The 24,419-nt window shown below is 37.4% G+C and overlaps 1 protein-coding gene across 2 annotated transcripts; it reads left to right on the top strand.

The window, feature by feature from the left end:
* The first annotated feature begins 261 nt into the window (after nucleotides 1-261).
* On the top strand, nucleotides 262-17,353 carry LOC118823484 (meprin A subunit beta-like). 2 transcript variants are annotated; one of them, XM_036593168.1, is made up of 17 exons: nucleotides 262-297; nucleotides 605-666; nucleotides 800-818; nucleotides 1,341-1,382; nucleotides 4,845-4,876; nucleotides 4,998-5,085; nucleotides 5,175-5,292; nucleotides 8,291-8,466; nucleotides 8,669-8,827; nucleotides 9,379-9,525; nucleotides 9,779-9,814; nucleotides 12,203-12,427; nucleotides 13,089-13,526; nucleotides 13,762-13,935; nucleotides 15,501-15,609; nucleotides 16,101-16,151; nucleotides 17,067-17,353. In XM_036593168.1, exons 2-17 carry the CDS (start codon nucleotides 610-612, stop codon nucleotides 17,155-17,157), a joined length of 1,962 nt encoding a protein of 653 aa, XP_036449061.1. In that variant the 5' UTR covers nucleotides 262-297; nucleotides 605-609; the 3' UTR covers nucleotides 17,158-17,353. The 2 variants fall into 2 exon arrangements, with proteins under 2 accessions (XP_036449061.1, XP_036449052.1); XM_036593159.1 differs by having other exon boundaries at nucleotides 8,669-8,887.
* The last annotated feature ends 7,066 nt before the right edge of the window (nucleotides 17,354-24,419 follow it).

Below are 24,419 nucleotides of genomic sequence, written 5' to 3'. Positions count from 1 at the left end.
TTCTTTTATCGCATTCGGTGCAGATAGAAATTTTCATGAAAGAAGTATACTGAATTGGAAGTAAAGAACTGATATTAAAAACTGGAAGTATATTAAGTATATTAAGTATATTATATTAAAGATACGTGTCTGAATATGTTTTATGCTTCACTGTATGTTTAAGTAATGAATAATAAACCGTCAAACGTGTGCTATGAGGAAGTCTTTTGAGATGACAGTCTACTGGTTATGCTAGTATGAGAAAAGAGAAAAAGAAAGAGAGAGTTGTACTACAAGCTGGGGAAGACAGTGGATCAGGTGCGTGGCTACTCTCCATTTTAAATTTGTTATTGTGCTACATCAATTTTGTCTGTTTTTTTTTTTTTTTAAATTGCAATGTGGTTGTAAGAATTGGACATGATGCAAAAGTAAGACTTGCTAATGAGAGTAAACGACATTACAAATTGCAGGATTTCTTTGCCAATCAAACATTTACCTCCATAGATCAGTGAAACTATTTGCCTTATTTAAGCCATTTGTTCATCATTCAATGAAAAGTACTACCTTTATTATTATTATATAATAACATTGTTATAATATTATTATAATAATTATATTATTGCAGTGGCGATGGATTTCCTTACTTTTTTTCTGCTGAGCTTGGCTATCTCGCCTGTATCATTAATGGTGAGTGTAACGAAAGAAAGATCTTTACTATATCCATAATATAGTTTATTCTAGAATATGGTTATGGTTTAAGTAATTGTTTAAGGGATGTTTTGTATGTTTAATATGTGAACTTTGTATTCTTTCTTCTCAGCCCCCACCAGGTGTAGCAGGTAAGCTTATGAGAATGAAAATAATTACACTAATACATTTTTAAGTAGGCATGTGTTTGTCATTTGCAGTAATGTAAACGATGAAACCATCGTTGGCTTCACGTCCCTCTTGTATAGCACATTTTTAGTGTATTACATTGTTTTGAATGCTGTTTATCTCTTAACTTAATTCCTACGAAGTGTCCAAAGGGAAAAAGGACACTGAATACAAAAGTTACCACCACCATACCAGCCCGTCTCTCACTCTGAACGTGGTGTTATGTGGAAAAATACAGTAATAGAGCAAAGTGTTAGTGCAGACTGTTGATTTTGGGCTCAGCTTTCAGGGAAAAAAGACGTTTTAATTGGCATATTCAATAAATAACAGTTAATATACAGACGAATGACAACATCCAAACTGTTTACAAATCATGTTTGCATCATACATCCTGCTCACTCACCTTTGCCACTTGAATTTTTTACACTATTAGTTTTCAAATGTCAGGTTCTCTTTAGTCATTGTGTGTCATCTTTTCTGTTCAGATGTTATTGGTGACAGAAAGGACATTCCTGAAATAAACAAAGGTAAGACTAATTTATTAACAAAAAGGGGTCATGATTATGTGTATGAGCTGCGTTTCTCAGATACTACAAAATACAGCACCCCTGAAAACGTGAAAGAAATTGTATATTTATTTTGCTGTTGTCAGGAAAAAAAAGGTTTTTCATTTTTTGACAAAACTTGAAAATGTTGCTCTTTACATTGTGTGTAAATTTCATGAAGAATGGACCAAAGGAACAGAACCAAAATGACTTGGAAAAAAGTCTGGTTCCATTGACTTACATTAAAAGTAAAGTGGATTTTTTTCCTTCTCCTGTAAAGTTATCATTTTGGAGATACAAGGTTTTCTTCTGACAACAGTGATATGTTAATGATTGTTTCTTTGTTGTTCTTATGAATCCTTGATGTATACATTTTTGCCTTTTCATATTGATATGAATTAGAACATTATGACCTGGGAGTTACTTGGAATTAGAACATTTAAATAACCTCACTTCCCTTAAACATCTAAAACCATTTCTTTAGGCAATAAGTGTGTTTTTGCTTGTGATAAAATCTATATAATATTAGAATAACAAACATTAATGTAGTAAAAAGCAGAGGTGGGATCAAGTCTCTGAGTTGCGAGTAACAAGTAAGTCTCAAGTCTTGACACTGAAGTCCCGAGTCAAGTTGCAAGTCAAGACAGTCGGGTTTTGATTCAAGTCCAAGTTAGTATAGGCATGTCTCAAGTCAATAGTCCTAATCTTTGAGTCCTAAATATGTCAGTCTGCATTTTTCAGCTAATTTAAGACCATAACACTGAATAATGGTAACAGTACTATGGCCTTTTAATGGCTGTATATAAATTTTTTATTGATTATTTATTTTATTTATTTTATTTTTTTTTACCCTACCAACTAAAATCCATGGTACACACATAACCATGACAGACATACTGTATACACAAAGAGTAGAGCAGTACACATGAAAAGAATTTTAAAAGTACTACTGAACTTTATATATATTTGAAGATGACTTTTGGGAACACTGGGTGCAAAGGATTAAAATAAAAACTAGGTCAGCAAACTAAAAACAACTGCTAGTTTGAATTGAATTTAGACAACAACAGAAACTAAAACCACCAACCTGAGCTGAACAAAGTTTACAGAAAAGACAGCAAATGATGGTGAATGTACGAAACTGAAGTTGACTTTTTTTACCAGGCGAACTTCAACTCTAACGCTTCTCTTGACTTCGGAAATAAAATAAACCAAGTATAAGCACAGTGACAGACATCTGACAACACTGCTGTTTATTCAATTTACAGCAGGAAACAAATTCATTCACATGAAAAAAATCAACTGTGTAGAGTCCTGTCTGTAGTCACAAGCCTCTCCACGTTTCTTCCACTTTGAGTCTCCAGTCTCAAGCCTGAATGACCCTATACCTTAATGATTGTGTCACTGTCAAAACAATCATAATCATAGCCAGTACATGACTAGTAAACACAGCTTTGAACAGTTGTATGCACATTAAATTCTAATATTTTTCATTTAAACACAAAAAATGTACTTAATTGCATGAAATATGTTTTGGTAGTTCTTTAATTCCTAATGTTACACACTGACTTTGGGACATATTTACTTCAAAACAATGAGATCTAACTGTTCACCATGCTCACAGGGGATGCAGTCTCACTTCCTGCTCTAAAAGCTGGAGTGCGGCTAAAATAAGGCTCTGCCGATGCACTAAAACTGTTTCAGTGGTGACATGAAAATGGGGAAGGGCATTTTTTTATGAAGTTTTTTAATTTAAAAATGAAACTCGTGATAATGTTTTAACTTTAAAAGAAATCCAAATGATCTTACATTAAAAATAAATACTAAAAAAGTAATTATTGTTACGTTGAAATTTAGAAGTTCCTTCCAATAGAAAGCATCCTATAAATTACAATCCCATTTCCAAAAGTTGGGACGCTGTGCAGAATGTAAATAAAAATCGAATACAATGATATGCAAATCATGTAAATCCTATTTTTAAAGACAACATATCTAATGTTGAAATTGTTTTTATTGTTTTTTGAAAAATATATGCCCATTTTGAATTAGATGCCAACAACGCGTTCCAAAAAAGTTGGGATGAGGGCATGTTTACCACTGTGTTCCATTACCTCTTTAACAACACTCTGTATGTGTTTGGGACCTGAGGAGACACTGCTGTAGTTCTGAAAGTGAAATGTTTTCCAATTCTTGTTTCATACAGGATTTCAGCTGCTGAACAGTTCGGGGTCTCCTTTGTCATATTATTCATTTCATATTGTGCCAGATGTTTTCAGTGGGTGATAGGTCTGGACTGCAGGCAGGCCAGTTTAGCACCCAGACTCTTTTAATACAGAGCCATGCTGTTGTACTACATGCAGAATGTGGTTTGGCATTGACATGCTGAAATAAGCAAGGCCTTCCTTAAAAATGCATGCCAAAACATGCATATATCGTTCAGCATTAATGGTGCCTTCACAGATGTGCCGCGTACCCATGCCATGTGCACTAAGGCACCCCTATAATATCATGAATACTGGCTTTTGAACTGTGCACTGATAACAAACTGAGTGGTCTTTAGCCCGGAGGACACATTGTCCATGATTTCCAAAAAGAAATTCAAATGTTGATTTGTCAGACCACAGAACACTTTTCCACTTCACCTCAGTCCATTTTAAATGAGCTCGGGCCCAGAGAAGGTGACAGCATTTCTGGATCCTGTTTATATCTGGTTTCTTCTTTGCATTTTAGAGTTTTAACTTGCATTTGTGGATGCAGTGATGAACTGTTTTCACAGACAGCGGTTTTCAGAGGTGCTTCCAAGCCCATGCAGTGATTTCCATTACAGAATCATCCCTGTTTTTAATGCAGTGCCACCTGAGGGCCCAAAGATCACGGCCAGCAAATACTGGTTTTTGGTCTTGTCCCTTACATACAGAGATTTCTCCAGATTCTCTGAATCTTTTAATGTTATTATGTACCATGGATGATGGAAAAGCAAAGGTTCTTTGCTATTTTGTGTTGAGAAATGTTATTCTTGAATTGTTGCAATATTTCATCGTGCAGTCTTTCACAGAGTGGTGAACCCCTACTCATCATTACTTCTTAAAGACTCTGTTACTGACCTGTTGCCAATCAACCACCAGTGTATTTTTTTTAGCGTTACACAAATTTACCAGCCTTTTGTTGCAGTTTCAACATTTGATATGTTGTCTTTGTACTATTTTCAGTTAAATATAAGGGTTAAATGATTTGCACATCATGCATTTTGTTTTTTATATATTTTGCACAGCATGCCAACTTTTTTGGAAATGGGGTTGTATAATTTTGTATATATTTTACTTATTACTATCTCAATTACTGCCTTTTACTGATCATAACCAAGTCCTTGTAAATACTGATTACTTAATTATAATTTTTTAATGCTCCATATATACCCATCCTTCATTCATTTTTTTGTGCCAGGTTTAAATCTTCGGGAAGGAGATATCATGGAGGTAAGTTTAGTTTTTAGTGATTAAGTAATATTTTGTAGTACATTTGCTTTAAATACTATATATTATGACTTCCTGCTACCTCATGTTTGACTTAGTGCTTATTAAACCTGTTAAAAACTAGAGTACATCTGAACTTCAAAGGAGTGCGATTTTGGGGAACGAATACCGGTGGAACGGATACATCCCCTACATGCTGAATGAAACTCTCAGTAAGAATTTTTTTGGCGATTATATTTCTTTACTGAAATAACTTTCCAATGTTAGCATTGCTCATGCATTGTTGTTGTTGTTATTTCAGGCATAAATGACAAAGGGGTCATTTTAAGAGCCTTCGAGCAGCTGAGACTGAAAGCATGTATTGACTTTAAGCCCCAGACAACAGAGAACAACTACATATCTGTGGAAGGTCTAACCGGGTACAGTGATTTTTACATGATATCAGTTTAATACATTTAACTGTATTGTACTCTACCACAAAGACTTGCATCTCAGATTAGTTTCTTAGTCTGCTAGGACAATGCACTGAAAACAACACACACAAACACACACATACACTGAGAATATATGTGTGCAGGGCTGCCGGAACCACAGTGGCGAGCAGGCATTTGACTCACCACTTTTCATAGTATTAGGGCGATGCCCCACCACTTTTTGAGTTCGAGGATGCGCATAAAAACCTCCCTAAACTGCATGAAGTACTGACCAGCATGAACAGACAGAGTAAAACTGCAATTCCACCCATATTCAGGTCTGCACCAGACAGTTGAACTGCCCTAATTCGCAAGGGAATTCAATACATTTTTTAAAGAGCACATTTTTGCTAAATCAGTACTCAAGAAAAAGTATTGATATTTGCATAAAATAATTACACAAGTAAATGTAAAAGTACCATCATCAAAACAACTTCAGTAGAAATACAAAAGAAGCAGATCAAAATTCTACTTACGTACTGAGCAGTGCAGTGGAACTATTACCAGCATTTATCAGCATAGGAACTCAAGATTGTGTGACTCTTTTCTTCTCTTTTTGGATTTTTAGGTCTAAAATACAAAGCTCCAAAGTCACAAATATTGCCACAATGCAATGCAAATTAAAACACAAAAAAATGAATTATTAACTAAATATGAATGGCTAAAATGTAATAAGTAAAATGTAATAAGTAATAAGGAGTAAAAAGACTCCTTTTTTGACTTTAGTAGAAGTAAAAGTAGTATGATTTGAAAATCAAATAAAAAAAATAAAACAAACAAACGAAATAAGGGTGGAGTTCTGTGACAGTAAATCAATACACCAAGCTAAAGAGGCTGATAATGCTGGAAAAAACATCTATTAAATAGTCAACTATAATACATAAATATATAAATGATAAAAGTTCAGTAGGAGGAGATAAGCCATTTTTAGTTTTGCAAAGGCAGTATTCCACACCTCTACTGTCCTAGACTTGACAAGCTGTTGAAAGCTTCACTGAAATAATATCCAGTAAGGTTAGGGCCCAAACATGTCTGCTTACCAAACCCGAGATTCCAGGGTTTTACTAGTAAAAGTTTTGCCGTTGTAAAAGCAGCTTGCAGTAGATTTATTTAAAAAAAAATAAATGTTAGGATTGAAACACTGATGGCAAGCTGCCAAAAATAATGCTGAAAGGTTCCTAGTACCCCTTACTCATCTCTTATTAATTGTCCAAGCCACTCATCCTCCTTGGTCGTGGGGGGTGCTGGAGCCTATCCCAGTGCTCATTGGGTGGAATGCAGAAAACATCCTGGATAGGTCGCCTGTCCATCACAGGGCAGACGCACAGACACACACACTCACACCTGGGGGCAATTTGGTATCACCAATTGCATGTCTTTGGACTGTGGGAGGAAACTGGAGCTCCTGAAGGCAACCCAACACAGACACAGGGAAAATACGCACAGAAAGGACCCTGCTCGCTCGGCCGGGGAGTCGAACCCATCATTTTAGAGGAGTTAAATAAACTCTATGTACAAGTTTTCCAATGAACAAACTCTGTTTTGGAGAAATAAGCGATTTCTCATCACTGGCATGTTCAACAGTAACGCCTAGCACAGAAAATCCAGTGAGACTAGATGAGCAGGTATAAAACTTACTCAGCTTGTTCTTCATAAGGTCTTCATAAGTGTCTGGACTAGAGCCAGTGGTTTAAATCACTTTCTTTTAACCTAGTTTGTGAAAACAACAGAGCTCAAATGAATGCAAGATTGATGTTGTTTTATATTGTAATTTCATAGACAGGGCTATATAAGTAACAGTCCCAGCATAGATAACGATATGGTGACGCTGGCAGATCGTGATTTGTCCACCTTATTTTTCATTGTGTTTCGAGATGAGCTAAGTCAAGGAATGTGTGCTTCCTTGTTCTCTGAGGTGTTCTTTGACAACATGAAGCTACAAGTGAAACTGAAAGAACAGCAGTGTTATGAATGAAAGCCTCTCAGGAAAACATGTGATGCCTCAAAGGACATAAATGTGGCTTCTTAATCACTGCTTGAAAAAGTAGTGTAACCACTGTTAGTAACCACACTTCTGTTTCTGTTTACATGCTCACTACAAGTATTCTTCACATGTACTTATTAAAGAAGGGCGAGAGGAAGACGTCCTGTTCTGAGACACATAAGCTGGACGCCCGTCCCACCGCTGTCTTTTAAAGCTCAAAGCATAAACTTCGTCTCCTCTGCAAACAAATTTCTCCTCCTGCCATGTTGAAACTTTTCCTAAGACGCGAACGCACCTGCGCAGAATGTACTTAAACTTTCCGATTGGGAATGTAATCGGATAAAGGCGTTTACATGGATATTAGGATTACCCACCTTGCTCAGTCGGACAGAAATTGTATTCCAAATGGCCTCAATCGGACTAGTCTATTCCAACTGAAGTACATACATGGATTCTATTCTGATTGAGCTAGTAGTCGGATGTAACCATGGCTAATGCAGTGGTAACGTTAAACCAGAGCAGCTCTAAGAATCTGAAAAATATCTAGTGAAATTGACACTTTTTTGACAAAAAAGCATGTTAACAGTATTGTGTTTGTTGAATATTACGGTTTACGTTATTGCTGAATTTTGGCACATGTCTATTTTGTTGCTGGTATTTTTTTTGTTTATTGCACCATTTGTGGTAAACCCGTGAAACAGATTTGTGTGAAAAGCCCAAAATGGCAGCCTTTTGGAGGATGCATGTTTACAAACTACAAATAGATCCTTCAGAGAACCAGATGGTGTCAAATGGTGACTTATCAAACCATCAATTTAAGGCTTTCTGTGAAAACCTCCAAAAACTTTGGCTGGGCCTAAAAATGTGTCAAAAACTGTCAAAAATTAGACTAAACCTTTTTCAGCACACTAGAACTTTTAAGCTTTCTTTTAATAGTGCAGTCTTTCACTGATCTTACAGGTGTTGGTCTTATATTGGGAAGACAGGTGGGCGGCAGCAGCTCTCTATTGGAAATGGGTGTGGATACATCGGCATTGTGGAGCACGAGTTTCTTCACGCTCTGGGCTTCTATCACGAACAGAGCCGATATGATCGAGACAACTACGTAACCATCATTTATGAAAACATCATTGCAGGTCATTACCATGTTTCTGAAGAATTTTAGGATCATTTTGATTTAATGTCTCAACACTTCTCAATACTTCAGAATGTGCCCTCTAGGCAACAGATGTGTGTTTTCAGTTAGATAGAGCATGAATGTACCAGAGATGACTAGTTTATACAAGATAAGCTAATTTATTATCATATTATCATATAGTGTGTGCTCACTGGTTTCAGGATACGCAAGGAACTTTGATAAGGCGTCTGAGCAGATAAGCACCACACAGGGAACTCCATACGATTACACGTCTGTGATGCACTACGGACAAGATGCTTTCACCTATGGGAGCGGACACACCATAATCACCAAAGTCCCTCAGTTCCAAGACGTGATTGGTCAGCGCTATGACCTGAGCCCTACAGATGCGCTTGAGCTCAACAAGCTCTATAAATGCAGTATGTATTTTTATATTCATTTTTGCCTAAACAGGCTAAATTAGGTCATGTCACCATACAGTGATTTTAAATTCTGGGAATTCACGATTTTGTTTTTACTGAAAACACTAAAAACAGCAAAATCTGCAATAGACATGAACACCCTTTGTCTTAGCTTTTCATTTTGCCTTTACTGTCATTAAGTTATCTGACCAAAGTAAGTGGCACGTGCCTGGAAGTGGCAAATTTAATCACTAGCATTGCCTAATAGTGTTTAGAAATATAGTGTTACAGTGTTTTCAATGTCAATAATATTGCAGCTACCATGTCTCATAACTTAAGTGCTCTCTTACATGCCAGTTGTGCTCTAAACCATCTGACACAACAAATCTATTCTTTCTGCTGTATATACATCCTATATCAGTAGTTGCTGGAAAATTCACCACTGGGAAATTCATAACAAAAAAAGTGGCTCAGTTGTTGCTGGGTTTATGTTTTCTGGTTCATTACAGCTGAATCCGTCTCCTTCCTGGACCGCTGTAGCTTTGATAGCAGCATGTGTCAGATGGCGACCTGCTCTTCTGCTGCAAATGGATGGGTGATGGCAAGCAGCGTATCTGGAGGGCCCTTTAGTGACCACTCCAACCTGGAGTCCATAGGTGGTGTATCTATTTATAGAGGGAAATCATGCATACATAATATTGACCCCTTAAAATCTCTGGCTTATTACTTAGTAAGGCTTATTGTTTAGTAACTACAGGGAATTCAGTGCAAACTAGTTGAGCTATTCATAGGTTATAGAATTGTGTATTGAAACTTTGGCCATTTAAAGGGTGAATAATACTAGCTTTAAGTGTCACTGTATCATATCAGTCTGGAAGAAATGAAAACATTTTGAATTTTCCTTTTCAGGTGTTTCCCTCGTGTCTATGAACACCACTTCATCAGGTACACATTTGAGGTGGAGCATTAATTCATGCATGTGTTGTTCTGCTGTCTGTTGGTCTGCATTTAATTTCATAATTAAAAAAAAAAATATTAATTTATTCATACCTTCAGGTATTCATGTAGGCAGTCAGTTGTTCATTGAAGAGAGGCCAAATACTTTACCTTCTAATGCTGCAGTTTTATTCCACCATTAAATATCCTGAGGTTATACTGTGTATTCTTCCTTTTATGGCAGTCTTTGATAGATCTCTGCCTACACTGTGAATAGTGTTTCTAGTATGTTTAGAATAATTTATTATGGACTATCTTAGCCCTGTAGTACAGGAGCAAATGAACAAGAAGAAAACTGAGTGGCCTATTATGCAGTTAAATTTAGTTCGGTAAACTTAGCACTGTATTTATAAAAAAGCCTATTCCAATATGGTTCAGCCAAAATAGACACAAATATGTGCAAATTAAAGCTGATATTTGCTCTTTAACCTCATAGTCATTAGCCCTATGGGAACTGGGTTAGTTTATCAGGAGAACATCTGAAATAAAATTGTTACGTATCTCCTCAGTGATGAAACTCTTGTATCTAGATTTCAATAAAATTACCACAGGATGAGTGACTTTCTAGTGGGCTTCATTTTCTACAAATCTAGATGTTTGAACCACACATGGGCATAGGCTAAAATGATGTCCTTAATCAGACCTAATCAGAGGTGTGGACTCGAGTCATATGACTTGGACTCGATTCACAAATTTGATGACTTGAGGCTCGAGAAAATCATGAAAGATTTGCAACTCAACTTTGACTTCAACACCAGTGACTCAGACTTTGACTAGGACTTCAGGCTTAAAACTCGTAAAGACTCAAGACTTAAAGTGGTGAAGTGTGGAGTGTACACAGTCGGTTACTTTTCATGTGAATATATTCGTTTCTTGCCGTAAATCTGATCTACAGCAACATCGTAACTGAGCTTGTGACCGTTTTCCTCTTGGTAGCAAAACAAAAGAAACAGCTCTCTCTATTTGACTGATTTTAACGGTTGACTTCTTATTCGCCAGCTTCATATTCAGATGTGTTGTTCATCTCTGTCCTCTTTTCATAATGTACAGTGGTAGAAGAGCATTACACTGCAGGAGGAAAAAAGACCAGAGATGCAAGTGACAAGTAAGCCTTAAGTCTTGACACTGAAGTCCCGGGTCAAGCTAGTCAAGTCTGAATTCAAGTCTCGAGTCAGTACAGGTGAGTCTCAAGTTGAGTCCCAAGTCAATAACCCTAATCTCCAAGCCCTAAACAAGTCAGTATGCATTCAGCTAATTCAGCTAATTTAAGGCCACAACACTGAATAATAGTAACAGTACTTAATGACAGTGCGTTAGTAGTGTATGGCTGTATCTAAATTTTTTTATTAACTCTTCCAACTAAAATACAAAATCTATGGTACACAGATAACGATGACAGGTATACACAAAGAGTAGTGCAATTACGCAGGAAAAGAATTTTAAAAGTACTGTTGAAATTCAACCTTATATTTTAGGAACATTGGGCCCATAGGATTAAAATAAAAACTAGCTCAGCAGTTGAAGTTGACTTTTTCCGCCAGCAGCTTCTTATTCGGATTTTCCATTCCACCTTAAATGGTGCAGGAACGTTTCATGTGTAGTGCACTACTCTTTGTGTATACCAGTATACTTTCATAGTTATCTGTGTACCATGGATTTAGTTTTTTTAGTTAGAAGGGTAAAAAAAGAAATTATAAAAACCAATATACAGCCATAAACTGCTAACAGGCTGTCATTAAAAGCCTATAGTACTGTTAACTGTATTCAGTACTATGGCCTTAAATTAGCTAAAAAATGCATACTGACTTGTTTAGGACTCGAACATTAAGACTACTGACTTGGGAGTCAACTTGAGACTCACCTATACTGACTTGGGACTTGAATCGAGACTCGACTATCGTGACCCGGGACTTGATGCTTACTTGTTACTTGCATCTCTGGTCCTTTTTCCTCCTGCAATGTAATGCTCTTCTGCCACTGTAAAATAGCATTACATTACATAGAGAGATTAGAGATGAAGTTCTACCACCACAAGAAAATGTTTGCCCAAGTACCCATCATTTCACGATCTGGGAAGTGTTTAATATTTCTTTCCAATGCAAGGCAACATTTTTATGGAAAATCATGGAAAAATGTGTATCCAGAGAGAAAAAAATCATTAGACCATCACTGAGTTCAGTGACACTTGGCAGTTTACCCTGTAATTTTCTCACATTTTAAATCCAGTGTGCTGGAGCCAAAACAATAGAAGTGTCACTGTCAGTTGACTTGCATGGTCCTGTACTTACAACCTTTACTGCTTATTTTGAGTGCCAGTGTGTGTACTATTGTCTGCAGGGCCGTCTTTCTTCATGCACATCAGCACAAAGACTGGACAGGAAGGAGACTCAGGCCGACTGGCGAGTAAGGAGATGACACCCCGCAGAGACTGCCACGTCCAGTGCCTGCAGTTTTTCTACTATCACAGCGGGAATGAGACTGACCAGCTTAACGTCTGGATCAGAGAGTACCAGAATGATACTGACACCATAGGAACCCTCAGACTCATGGACCAGATCACAGGTGATTTCCAATTAGCTGATGATACAACTTCAAACTCTGTCATACACTGAGTTGCCAGTTCATTGGGTACATCTACCATATAAGTGCACTTTGTGTGTTTACAAATATAATAAAAGCCCATCTGTGGCTGCACAATTTATCAGCCACCCTCTACTCCTTACATCAATAACATGAGACCACCAGGTAACCACTGCTGACGAGATATTATTTGGGTGTGCGGCAGAGACACAAACATGGTAGTGTGTGTGGTGCTGGGGTTTCTACACATGTAAGTGTCATGGCTAGGTTGAGAGTAGAACACCACCCAAAAATATCCAGCCAAGAGAGACTCGTTAGTCAGAAACTTATCACTGATGAATGGCTAAAGGATGGATAACATAAACTATGCATCAACTGTTGGCATTACTGCGGTACTAAGCATGGTACATCACCCAGATATAGCCAGCAGTGGTTCTACGGTGGTCCCTTTGTATTGCAGGATGGGGTTGAGGGAGGCTGATAAATTGTAACAAAAGATGGGTAATACAGTCAATAATTGTATTGGGGAGAGCAGAACACAACCTGACATATTTTAGTTTTTGCATGTATGTGATAAATGTACCTGGTTAAATGGCAAGTAAGTGTAAGTAGAATAATTTTGCTACTCAAAAAATGTTTTCAGGATCTCCCACTAATCACTGGCAGCTCCGCTATGTTCCGCTGAATGCGAGCAAGCCATTCCTAGTGGAATTTGAAGCACGGAAAGGAGCCGGATATTCCAGTGGAGGCCTCTCAGTGGATGATATCAACCTGTCACAATCAGAGTGTCCTCATAATGTATGGCAGATCAAGAACTTCATGGAGCTTTGGAACAAATCTGCACCTGGCACTTACATATTCAGCCCACTGTATTACTCACCTGACGGCTATCGCTATCAGGTATTTCTGAGACTGAATCAGGACGCGGTTTTCTTCTACGTGCGACTGGTATCTGGTGTCAATGATGACCAGCTACAGTGGCCCTGCCCATGGAGACAAGTGACTTTAGTACTGCTGGACCAGAACCCCGACATCCAACAGCGCATGTCGAATGAAGAAAGCATCACAACTGACATATCTGGTAAGAACTTGAACAAACGAACCTTTTTTTTCCTCTCATGTCAGCGGTAAGTGTCGTACCAGTTTTCTATAACCTCTTCATGTTTACCTTATCCCAGAGTGTAATCTTTCCTTTGATCTTTTCCAGAGGTGGGTAGTTACATGTAATTAAGTAAATGTTAACTGTTTTTTTTTTTTCTTACGATGATGATATGTGAATGTAATCAAAGCATTAGCTTTCATATTTTTTCTTTCAGATCGACAGTTTTGGGGCAGACCTAGTGAAGTTGGATCTGAAGCAATCACTGGTGATAACGAAACTGTAAAAGTCAATTCTGCAAAGTTGTTTAACATGTTCTTGAAAAAAGCCCGTCTCAATGACAGGGAGTTTGTCAAAGGAGGTGATCTCATCCTACTCATCAGCATGCAAGGTGTGCTTTTATTTTACCAGCTAAGTGATATAAATGCCATTCTGAGATAATCATAATTATAATAATAGGATGATACCTGTCATACTAAGATAATACACATACTTATGTTTTGTGTCTATTGAAATGTTTTTAATATTTGAATATATATTTAATGTTTTTAAACATACACATTAGCAGTCAAGAGTTTGGAATCCTTGTTTAAAAGTTTGGAATAATTGTTTTCACTAATATAAAACCAAGCTGGTTACTTTTGTGCATGAAATAACAAAAACTGTTAGTATATCAAGTGATTCCAAACTTTTATATAGTAGTGTCTGCACAGATATAGCTTATACACTGACCGGCCACTTCATTAAGTCCACCTCCTTGTTTCTACGCTCATTGTCCATTTTATCAGCTCCACTTACTGTACAGGAGCACTTTGTAGTTCAATTACAGACTGTAGTCTCTCTCATTGTCTACATACTTTGTTACCCCCTTTCACCCTGTTCTTCAGTGGTCAGGACCACCACAGGACCTCCACAGAGCAGGTATCATTTGGGTGGTGGATCATTCTCAGCACTGCAGTCATACTGTTGTGATGCTGACATGTTAGTGTGTGTTGTGCTGGTAAGAGTGGGTCAGACACTGTAGTTTTTTTTTTTTTAAACACTGGGTCCACTCACTGTCCACCCTATTGGATACACCTACCTTATTGCTCCACCCTGTAAATGTAAAGTTTGCGACAGTAGCTCATCTGCTGCTGCACTGTTTGTGTTCTCTGGTCCTCCATCAGTGGTCACAGGATGCTGTTTTTTTGGTTGGTGGACTGTTCTCAGTCCAGCTGGGACACTGAGGTGTCCTCCAGCAGCACTGCTGTGTCTGATCCACTCAGACCAGTACAAAATAATACTTGCTCTGTGGTGGTCCTGACCATTGAAGAAGAGAGAGAAAGTGGGCTAAAAAAGTACACCAGGAAACATGGACTACTACTAGACAATCAGTCTAGAAACAAAAGTGTATTTAATGTAGTGGCTGGTCAGTGTATATGTATATATGTGTGTGTATCTATATATGTTTTCACTCCTGTATATATATGTGTGTATATATATATATATATATATATATATATATATATATATATATGTTTTCACTCCTGTGCAAAAAAGTAGGCTAAGGCTGAAATGGCTAAGCATTAAGCTTTTAATTGCCTTTTAACTGCCAACAAATAATTGGCCAATAAATTAGTAAGAACTGAACAAATAGATAAAGTAAGTCAGTCTGGGAGAGCTCTTCTCTTTGATTTCTTTAAATATTGAAGTTACGTTTCTAAACTTATGAGTTAAAAATTATGAGTTAATATTGTTCCAATCAGCACTGATGGTTACAAACAGCTGGAAAACACTGCCAAACTAGCTTGTGTTTAATTTGACGCCAGTAAGTTTAAATCTGGTCTCTGACCAGGATTAAACCATCAGGATTAACCATTAGTATTTTGGGTATGGCCCATTTTTGCACTGAGGTGTATATTCCATATGTCCTATTTAAAACCTTTCAACTAATCTCTTGTTTGTGATTGTGGACAGACGTCTCAGCGCTGCAGCAGAATAACTCTTTGCCCTGCCCTAAAGTATCAGTGAAGAACTTCAATGTCTCTCCTTATCAGGGTGCTCAAGAAGGATCCTGCACAACACGGTGAACATGAATTCAAGTCCTTTGCGGTTTATGTAATGCCTTAATGTCACAAAACAAAATCTGGTAACACTTACATGGCACACATAATGCCCTGCCTAAGTCTGTGTAATTGCTCATAGTTACATTACATTTCCAAAGGTACATGCACTCCCCGTCTAATTAACAAATTCGACTATTTCAGCCACACTCATTGCTAACAAGTGTATGAAATCAAGTATACAGCCATGCAGACAGTGATTTCTATAGGCAAACACTAGCAGTAGAATGGTCCTTACTGAAGAGCTCAGGCATTGGCTGGAGTGGAGTAAAGCACATTACCATTGGACTCAAAAGATAGCATTATGAATGTATTATAACATGAATGTGTTCTTATATTATATTGGAAATGACATTTATAGAAAGTGTTACCACATTTTCAAATAAAACATGTTAAGTGAAATACTTAAAAGTAAACAACTTCATAAATAAACCTCTCTCCTTTTTTCCTCCAGAGTTATTTCCAACTCCTCTACAACCACAAATATAACTACAACTCCACCAAGGTACTCATTCCCACTGTGGTCTTCCAATCATGATAAATAGAATCAAAGGCAACTAGAGACATTTATAAATGTAAATATTTAAGGCCATCTTCACTGGTTGACCTTCTATATTCATAGAAAAAAAGGTTTTTGCCAACATGGCCCACTCTATGTACAAATTCATAGAAATGTATGCAGATTAATGATGAAGCACAGTGAAGACTGTGAGCAGTATTTCTCATGACAGAACTGATCATTTATAGGGATGGGGGGGGATTGATTCTTAGATGCATCGTGATGCTGACGTGGATGATTCTGAATTGATTCGCAAATTTTCATTGATAACGTAATGTTGACAGAACGCAAAAGGCGGAACTTATGGAATTATGGAAGTGAAGCGTCCGGACAGTCTGTGGCGGCACATAACAAAAACACAAATGTATGAGTGAGAAATCCGACCGGCACCCTCTGCATTAAAAGCTAGGTTAGGTCAGGAGTGGACAACCCAGATGTTAAGAGCAACAACATATAATGTCCAATATGTCTCAGTATGAGCTAATGTACTAATGTAGACTAAAAATATAAACTAAAACGCAGACTTACTTTGCTCTGCTTTAAGCTTTAGCTCAGCTATAGCTGCTTTTCTTGCATCTCCGGCAGGAAACCTTTCCTCAAAAGTGGAATAGTTTCTTGTAAAATGTCTCTCAATGTTCGACTGTTTCACGAAGCTGAAGTCGCTTCTCATTCATCAGCTTCTTGTTTGAATTTTCCTGTTGAATGGTGGAATGGGACAATTTGAAAGAGAAGCTGACTTCATGAATGCGAATAAGTCCATTTGTCTACAAATGTTCATGATGTGGATTATTACTAAAAAATCAAACCTTGTTTAAATGCTTCTTTGTAATGACTTATTTCCTTTTGCCTCTTCTCATTCAGCAACTGCTTGGACATCTTATGTTCTGGGGCCAATAGTGTGCATCCTTCTGTCGCCCTCCTGCTGGCTTGGGTCCTCCTGATAGTAAACTAGCAGCCAGATCATCACAACTCCATGGTGCCTCTAATCTTCTCCACCCACTTTTTTTGGCAATCCCTTGGCCATAATATATCAATCATGTAGTTATGATTATTTTGTGTAATTTTTGTGATTCTTAGGCTTTGTTCACACAGCAGGTAAAAGTGGCCCAAATCAGATCTTTTTCTCCGTAGCTGACACAGATGTCTCATCTGTGTGTCAGTGTGAACAGCAAAAAAACGCACTGAATCTGACATTTTCAATTCCGATTTGAGACGCTTTCATATGTGGTACTGAAACCTGATACGTATCCGATCTGTGGCAATGTGACTCAGTCTGAACAACCAGAGCAGAATTCATGCGACTTTTGGGTCAATCCACCTCGAAATTTGGCACAATTTCAAGCTGCTGAGACTCATAAACATTTAGGCTGATGTTTCTGTACCAAAAACTTGGAGACTTATCGCAACCTCTCCGTGTTCGAAGAGGTTTCAAACGAAACGGCTGAACGTGGCCATAGGAGACCGAGGCTGCAGCGTCAAAGAACAGTTTAAAGAATCCGAGGACACGAACCAAAGAAGTGGCCGTGGCCGAATAACGAGCCCTTTTTACGACAAACTCGAACACACTGTGGGTGATGAGCCCAGCTGTCAACCATTGGAACTTAATGATGGCTCCTGTGACGCTGGCAGTGATGAAACTGAACCCTCCAGGAACGACTGATGTTTGTTGGCCATCATGATTGTTCACCTCTGGACGAGCACGCCATGTAAAGCATTGTTCTTTTGCGCATGCGGGTCGGTTTAGGAGCTGATCTGTTCAGACTAAAGTCGTATTTGGGTCACATTTACAAGATAATGTGAACAGCCAAACAAAAACATCAGATGGACTTGGACCACTTTTACCTGTTGTGTAAACGTAGCCTTAATCCATTAGTAGTACATGACCTTATCAAGATAATTCAGTCTAGTGGTGGGTGGTTTACATTCATCAAGCACTTTATTAGGAACACTGTGCTAATACTGGGTAGAGCCTCCCGGTGCTCTCAAAACAGCCTCAGTTCTTCATGGCATGGATTCCACAAGATATTGGCAACATACATTTGGGAATCGTGGCATTGTTGATTTGATTCCATCACGCAATTCCTGCAGATTCTGTGTAAACTGTAGATGCCAAAAATCACTGAGATCACATTTTTTCCTCATTCTGACGGTTGATGTGAACATTGCCTGAAGCTGCTGGCTCATGCATGATATACCTGATTGTATGCACTGCACTGCTCCTACATGATTGACTGATTGGATAATTGCATAAATGAGTAGGTGTAAAGGTGTTCTAATAATGTACTCGGTGAGTGTATTGTCTTTACTGGTACAAAAGGATGCTGACAGGGTTGGAAATAGGCAGGGCAGAACCAGTACACCATTCTGGGAATAAAAGTCAGAATGGAGTGGTGTGACAGCTTAAAATTTTGAAACAAAGGCAATTGTTTTTATAGGAACTCTGCACACAATTGTTTTACTCTGTTCCTAAAGCATGTGCATGACCAAAGTTCTGTTGAACACTTGCCAAATCCAGCCTACAGCCCTTTTAGCCAATGAAAAATCGCAGTGCAGCAGGGTCCGCCCACCCAGTCCCCAAGGTAAGGCAGTCTGCAGCGGCCTGTCCATGTGTTTGGAAGGTACGTTAAAAGCAGCTCCACAATTGATAATGAAAGTGCTCATTCGCTTTCTAGTTTCCTTAAACCTTAGTGGTATTATTTTAATATCTATTTAATAAACTTTCCTTTGCTATATAAGATGAATAAACAGGTTTAAGGACTGAGGTTTAAGGTTGTGATTTCAGGAAATGGCATTAGATTCTCACATTTACTGGTTGATTAAGAAAGGTACGGTATATTTCAGTCATGAAGAAAACACAATTTCATCTTTCATCTACCAATCATCTCTCTAATCGGATTTGTTTTCTGTATGAAAATGCAATTCAAGATTAAAATTTTCTCAAAAAACCTCCATTTCGGTCTTGTGTTGGTTTGAGTGTGAATTTAAAAGCATGTGTATTTTGCCATTCATGATTTTCAGACCATCTGTACCCTCCACTCCACTGCAGTGCAGTTGTCTGTTTCTTCGTGTCTACTCTAAAACACTCAAACTTGTCGTCTTGTAGTAAATCATCTGTAAATCATGTTTACAAATTTCTACAACCGATCCCCCTTACGTTTACCACCCTGTATTTGTATTTTACATTCCTTAGTGTCTTTAGTTTTTTGTGTCGGGGTTTTAGAGCCTTTGTGTAATGTTGACGCTGCCAAAAGCTGATGTGAGATTCTCTCAGGGTTCACTTCTCACATGTAACTGTAATTTTTAAACTTTGACTCTGAGAAAGGTTGACAGCATGAAAACATTTATTCTATAACTACAGTTACATCTGTGGCACTTTACAGTAATAAATGGGTGGTAATATGGTACAAAGTTATACTTACATGATATTTTATTAGTATTACATGCCAATTTCCTAGCTGTTACTAAATAATAAGTTATTTATGAGTTAGTATTTGTAACAGGTTGGTAATAAAAGTTGGTATTTGTCAATTACATGCTGATTACATGCTGATAGATGTTACTAAATAGTAAGTTAGTATTTGTAACAGTAATTGTAACATGTTGGTAATAAAAGTTGGTAATGGAGGATTACATGCCATTTTCTAGTTGTTACTAAATAATAAGTTCAAATAAAGAAAGATAAAGATATTTGTGGTGTATTCTAAGTTCATCACGGAACTAATTTTGAAGCTGTTTGTCAGATCCCTGCTTTATAACAGTGCAACAGTGTTTTGTTAACACAGCCCCCGATTCTATGTAATGAAGGAAAAGATTGAATAAAACATTGGCTTACTAGAGAGCTTGGAGCCCTCCTAAAAAGGGAATATAGGGAAGCAGACTATGGACTATATGCACTGGACTTTCTAACAGGGGTGAACTTCTGAGCTCACAGAAGGGAGGTGTACCAGATGACAGTTTAAGTTATAGCTGAAGTAAACTTTTGTACGTATATTTGCATACGTAAGTTTGCATTTTACAGATCTAATAACATTCAGTTTCACTATAAATGCAGCCTGTACATCACAGTGCAACCAAGCATTTAAATACATAATAGGTACAAAACAATGTAGAAATGACTACATTAGTATTTAACAGCTCTAATATCATGTAACTTTAGCAAAATTACTTATTTTTGGGGTTATAAAACTCTATAATGATTTAAAAGAATTGGAGTGATATGTTAATAAAGCAGTTATGTGCTACAATAGCTGGACCTTTTACTACAAGTGTAAAAAATTTCCATTACGAACTAGTTACCACTTTAATTACTGTCTTATTATTTATTAACATCGTTAGTTTTTATTATGTAATGTTTAGGTTAGTACAACTTATTTTGCTTATTACTGACTTGTTACTGCCACAACTACTAACTTATAAATTAGCAACAACTACAAAATTAGCATGTAATTTATAGGTAACCATAATATTACACCCTTATATCGGTAACATGCTACAATAATACTGACTGAGGTTTAATGGCAAGATGGTTGTAAAAGACTAAGAAAGTAACACCAGTTAAATCAAGTAAGCTAATATTTCTTTCTCTCTCAGGGTCAAGGTAAGATTCAGGCAGATCTTACCTAAATTTAGGAGTTATATCTGATCTTCCAGCATCTTATTTCATGTTAGGAAATCCTAAACTACTCCACTGAAGTTAATAATCAGTTGTTATGTCTGTTAGCACGCAACCAACAATATGTGCAAACTAAATGCAACTAAAACTAAAGTACAATAAACTGAAAGTTTGAAAAGGTTAATAATATTGTGACCCCGTCTGCCCTGCTGTTTAATGGGGCATGGTTGCTATCCAATTTTAGTTTTCCCAAAGCTTTAGCTGCCGTGCAAGCCATGCTAGTGCTATTACTCCTAAACAGCCACACGTTCAGCTGTCTCCTTATTTTTCACCACCACCACTGTGATGTCTTCTGAAACACATAAACAAGGGTGTTAGGGTGCAAAAAAAACCCCACTCTCACACGTTTTGCATTACGAATAAATGTACCATCATTATGCTAGTTACAATGAACTTGTCATGCTGCCTGTCACAGTTGACTAAAGACAACATTCTCTTTTTTCAACTGAACGACTGAAAATAGAAATGGAAGGATACAAAACAGAAGTCAGGACACTGCTGGTGGTATCCCCAAGTTAGGACAGCGCTTCGGAAATTCTGTCTAGTTAGGATGCTTCTATAACACTGCTTTCTTATGTGGAGTTAGGATAAGATTATGAACTGTTTTTCTGTAATAAGGCCACAGAAGATCTCTAGATAAAAAGCTTAATGTCAAGCCCTGACATCATTTATTTATTTATATTTAGGGCCATATTCATAAGCAGGAAGATGCTGTGCATCGTTCACAAAAAACCTTTCAAGTTCCATGCAAAGTAATGAGGAACAGTCTTTCTTTAGTGTAGCGCGTTTTCGTTGTTGATTTGCACGAGACTTTGCATGAACCAACACCTCACACACACTGTCCATTATTTCTTCACCTCATCCAGTTTCAGTGATTTGGAACTTACATACAGTGGTGTGAACACACAGTGAAATGGGGAAGTAGAGGCACCAAACAGCCTGTGGTGAATGAAATTAAATGATTAACACTTTTATATCTGAAACAATCAAAGATTCATTTCTACAGCATGAGAAGTGAAAATTCCAGATTGATCCTAAATAATCTTGAAAATGTACCACTCTTCAAATGTTTGGAATCACTTGTTATATTAATAATATGCATGATAACAATGTAGATTTGAAATTATTATTTTTAGACAGAAGTATTTTTAGACATTGTAATTCAATAATTTGAGTATTTTTCTAGTTGTTAATAATTTTGTTTTGTTTTTTTTACAGCTTCTACTCTGTCAGAAAAAAATGCTGTACAGGTATATTTTTTTGTTCATCAAGGTACAAGCAAAGCCTAAAGGTAAAGCCCCTAAAGGTACATCAACCGATTCATAATCTAATTTTGGAGCAGCTTTACAGCAGTAATATGAAAAGGCCGGAGACAAGATAAGGTTTATAAAGTCAATAGAGCTTTTTCAATGGAATATGGTATAAATTTGTTCCCCAACTAAAGGTGTAGATGTACACTTGAAGGTACCACCCCAATGACAGTTCAGCACCTTTTTTGCTGAGATTGTAGTGTCTTATTAATTTTTACATATCAGAATAATTGTGATTTTTATATAAATTTTTATACAAATTTTTATTTAAACCAGCAAATTATTTTAAAGCTGAACTATGTATGTTTTGGGGATTTGGAGGGGGTTTTGGGGAATTGCACACAGTGTCCCGAAAAAAATTTGTGTGGTTGTGCTTCAGACTCCTTCCTTGAGGGGATCAATCTGATGATTGAAAGGGTTTTCAAAAAGAACTCAGTCAAAACTTAGAGACAGACGTGTCTTTCAAAGATGTGAGTGAATTACTGTCATCATCATATCCTCTTCAGTATAATATTAATTTTGCATTTGAGACTTAAACATCAAGCCGGACCTTCTTCTTGAGCCTGGACGTTTGCTGTTAATACTTAAAAACATACAAAATGGTCCAAACCCCGCCAAATCTGGGATCTTCATACAACATGTTTATACTTTACCGTAACATATGTTAACTTATTATTTAGTAACAACTAGAACATTAGCATGTCATTTTTCAGTTAATACAGCTTGTTTCCATTATTCTACCATATTATTACCAATCTATTAATGTCACAATTAAAAACTTGTTATTTAGTAACAACTTGAACATGACCATGTAATTTTTTGCTAAGTACAACTTGTTACCATAATATTATCATATCATTACCCACTTATCTTAACCACAAGTCTGTAAAGTGCTACCAAAAGAACCTCACAGACCTTCCTCAGTCACTGCGTCATCACACCAGGCTCTAAATAACAGCCTTATCAAACTTCTGTCTGCACCGTTTAACAGGCCGCAGTTTTCAGTCGGCCATGCAAATTTTTATGAGCAGTGTTGGGACTGGAAGCTTGATACTTCATCATACCTCACACTAAAAGGGCAAACTAAAAAACTCTTTATTGCGACTCAGTTCTGACGACAAAAAGTCGACCAAGTTTAATTCTTCCTTCTCAGCCCATGTGAACGTTAGCAATGTCGGCAAAAGCCTTGAAAACCACAACCAGCAAAGGGACACATCATATTCTGCATTGACCCTTTAGGGTCCACAAACTCGAAGATCATAGAAATATGGTTCCATCTTATTGCGAAGATCGTATGTGACTCACTGTCTGTCAACATTTGTGTGAAACTGACCAATGGATACTCAGGAAATCACTAAGCACTGACCCATCATGTCAGAAACCCTTCATTCTTTATTCAGTCCACATCGGAGACACATGTAAAATGGTGTGCAGAGAGTTTACAGCTGCTGAAGTTGCTGCAGCGGTTTTGTTATATGCAAGTACCTTTAAAGGTGAATTTAAGAAGATATGCAAAGACAGAGAAAATGTCCTTTGACATGTTCTCAAGTAAACCTCGGTGATAATAACTGAATGGTGCATACGCCAGTGAATTTATATTTATCTTTGCGCAGAGCATTTTTTAATCACACATTCAAGTAAAACTGTATTGACTGTATGGACTGTGTATAGACTAGGCTCTCCAGTTCAAGTTTTCCTCGTGAAAAGCGACACAGCACAAGCTGAGATTTTCCGCTGAAGTCTAACTCGATCAAGTGAGAACTCAGCTGAGGATGTTTGGTTGAATTATTTTTGCATTTAGGAATGCAGCACATCTCTCAGCCATCGTTTACAGTGTCATGTTACTGTTTATGCTTCCGCATAAACATTAACGAATACTGAAGTGTGAGAATGGTCTATTTGAAAGTTCTGACGTGACCTGCACGTTGTCTTATGAGTGCTGTTAGAACATGTAATGGCTGGCGACGGCATTGCTGAGTAAATAAAGGTGGACAGACAAAAGACTCAGTTTGTGCTGTCTGGTGATCACATGCAAGATAGACAGGCTGCGATCATGATAACATCTAAGCACCATGGAGCTTTATTTCCTCCTGTTCCTCCTACCAATGTGTGGAACGACTGAAGGAACAGCCAATGAACTTTTTAGCCTGTAAACCACCAACAGAATATGTGTAATGTCCATATATAGATGAAATCAGTTTTAAACAAATCGAGGAAGTACTAAGTACTAAG

This window comes from Colossoma macropomum, unplaced genomic scaffold (genome assembly GCF_904425465.1).
Source record: "Colossoma macropomum unplaced genomic scaffold, Colossoma_macropomum, whole genome shotgun sequence".
Lineage (NCBI taxonomy): Eukaryota > Metazoa > Chordata > Actinopteri > Characiformes > Serrasalmidae > Colossoma > Colossoma macropomum.
The sequence above is the reverse complement of the archived record's forward strand: the minus strand, read 5'-3'. Positions and strand labels throughout refer to the sequence as shown.

Coding starts and splice junctions, on each gene's coding strand:
- LOC118823484 (XM_036593159.1), top strand. CDS start 610: ATGGATTTCCTTACTTTTTTTCTGCTGAGCTTGGCTATCTCGCCTGTA. Junction 4,877..4,997: donor GGGAAGGAGATATCATGGAG/GTAAGTTTAGTT, acceptor GTTAAAAACTAG/AGTACATCTGAACTTCAAAG. Junction 9,526..9,778: donor CTCCAACCTGGAGTCCATAG/GTGGTGTATCTA, acceptor TTTCCTTTTCAG/GTGTTTCCCTCGTGTCTATG.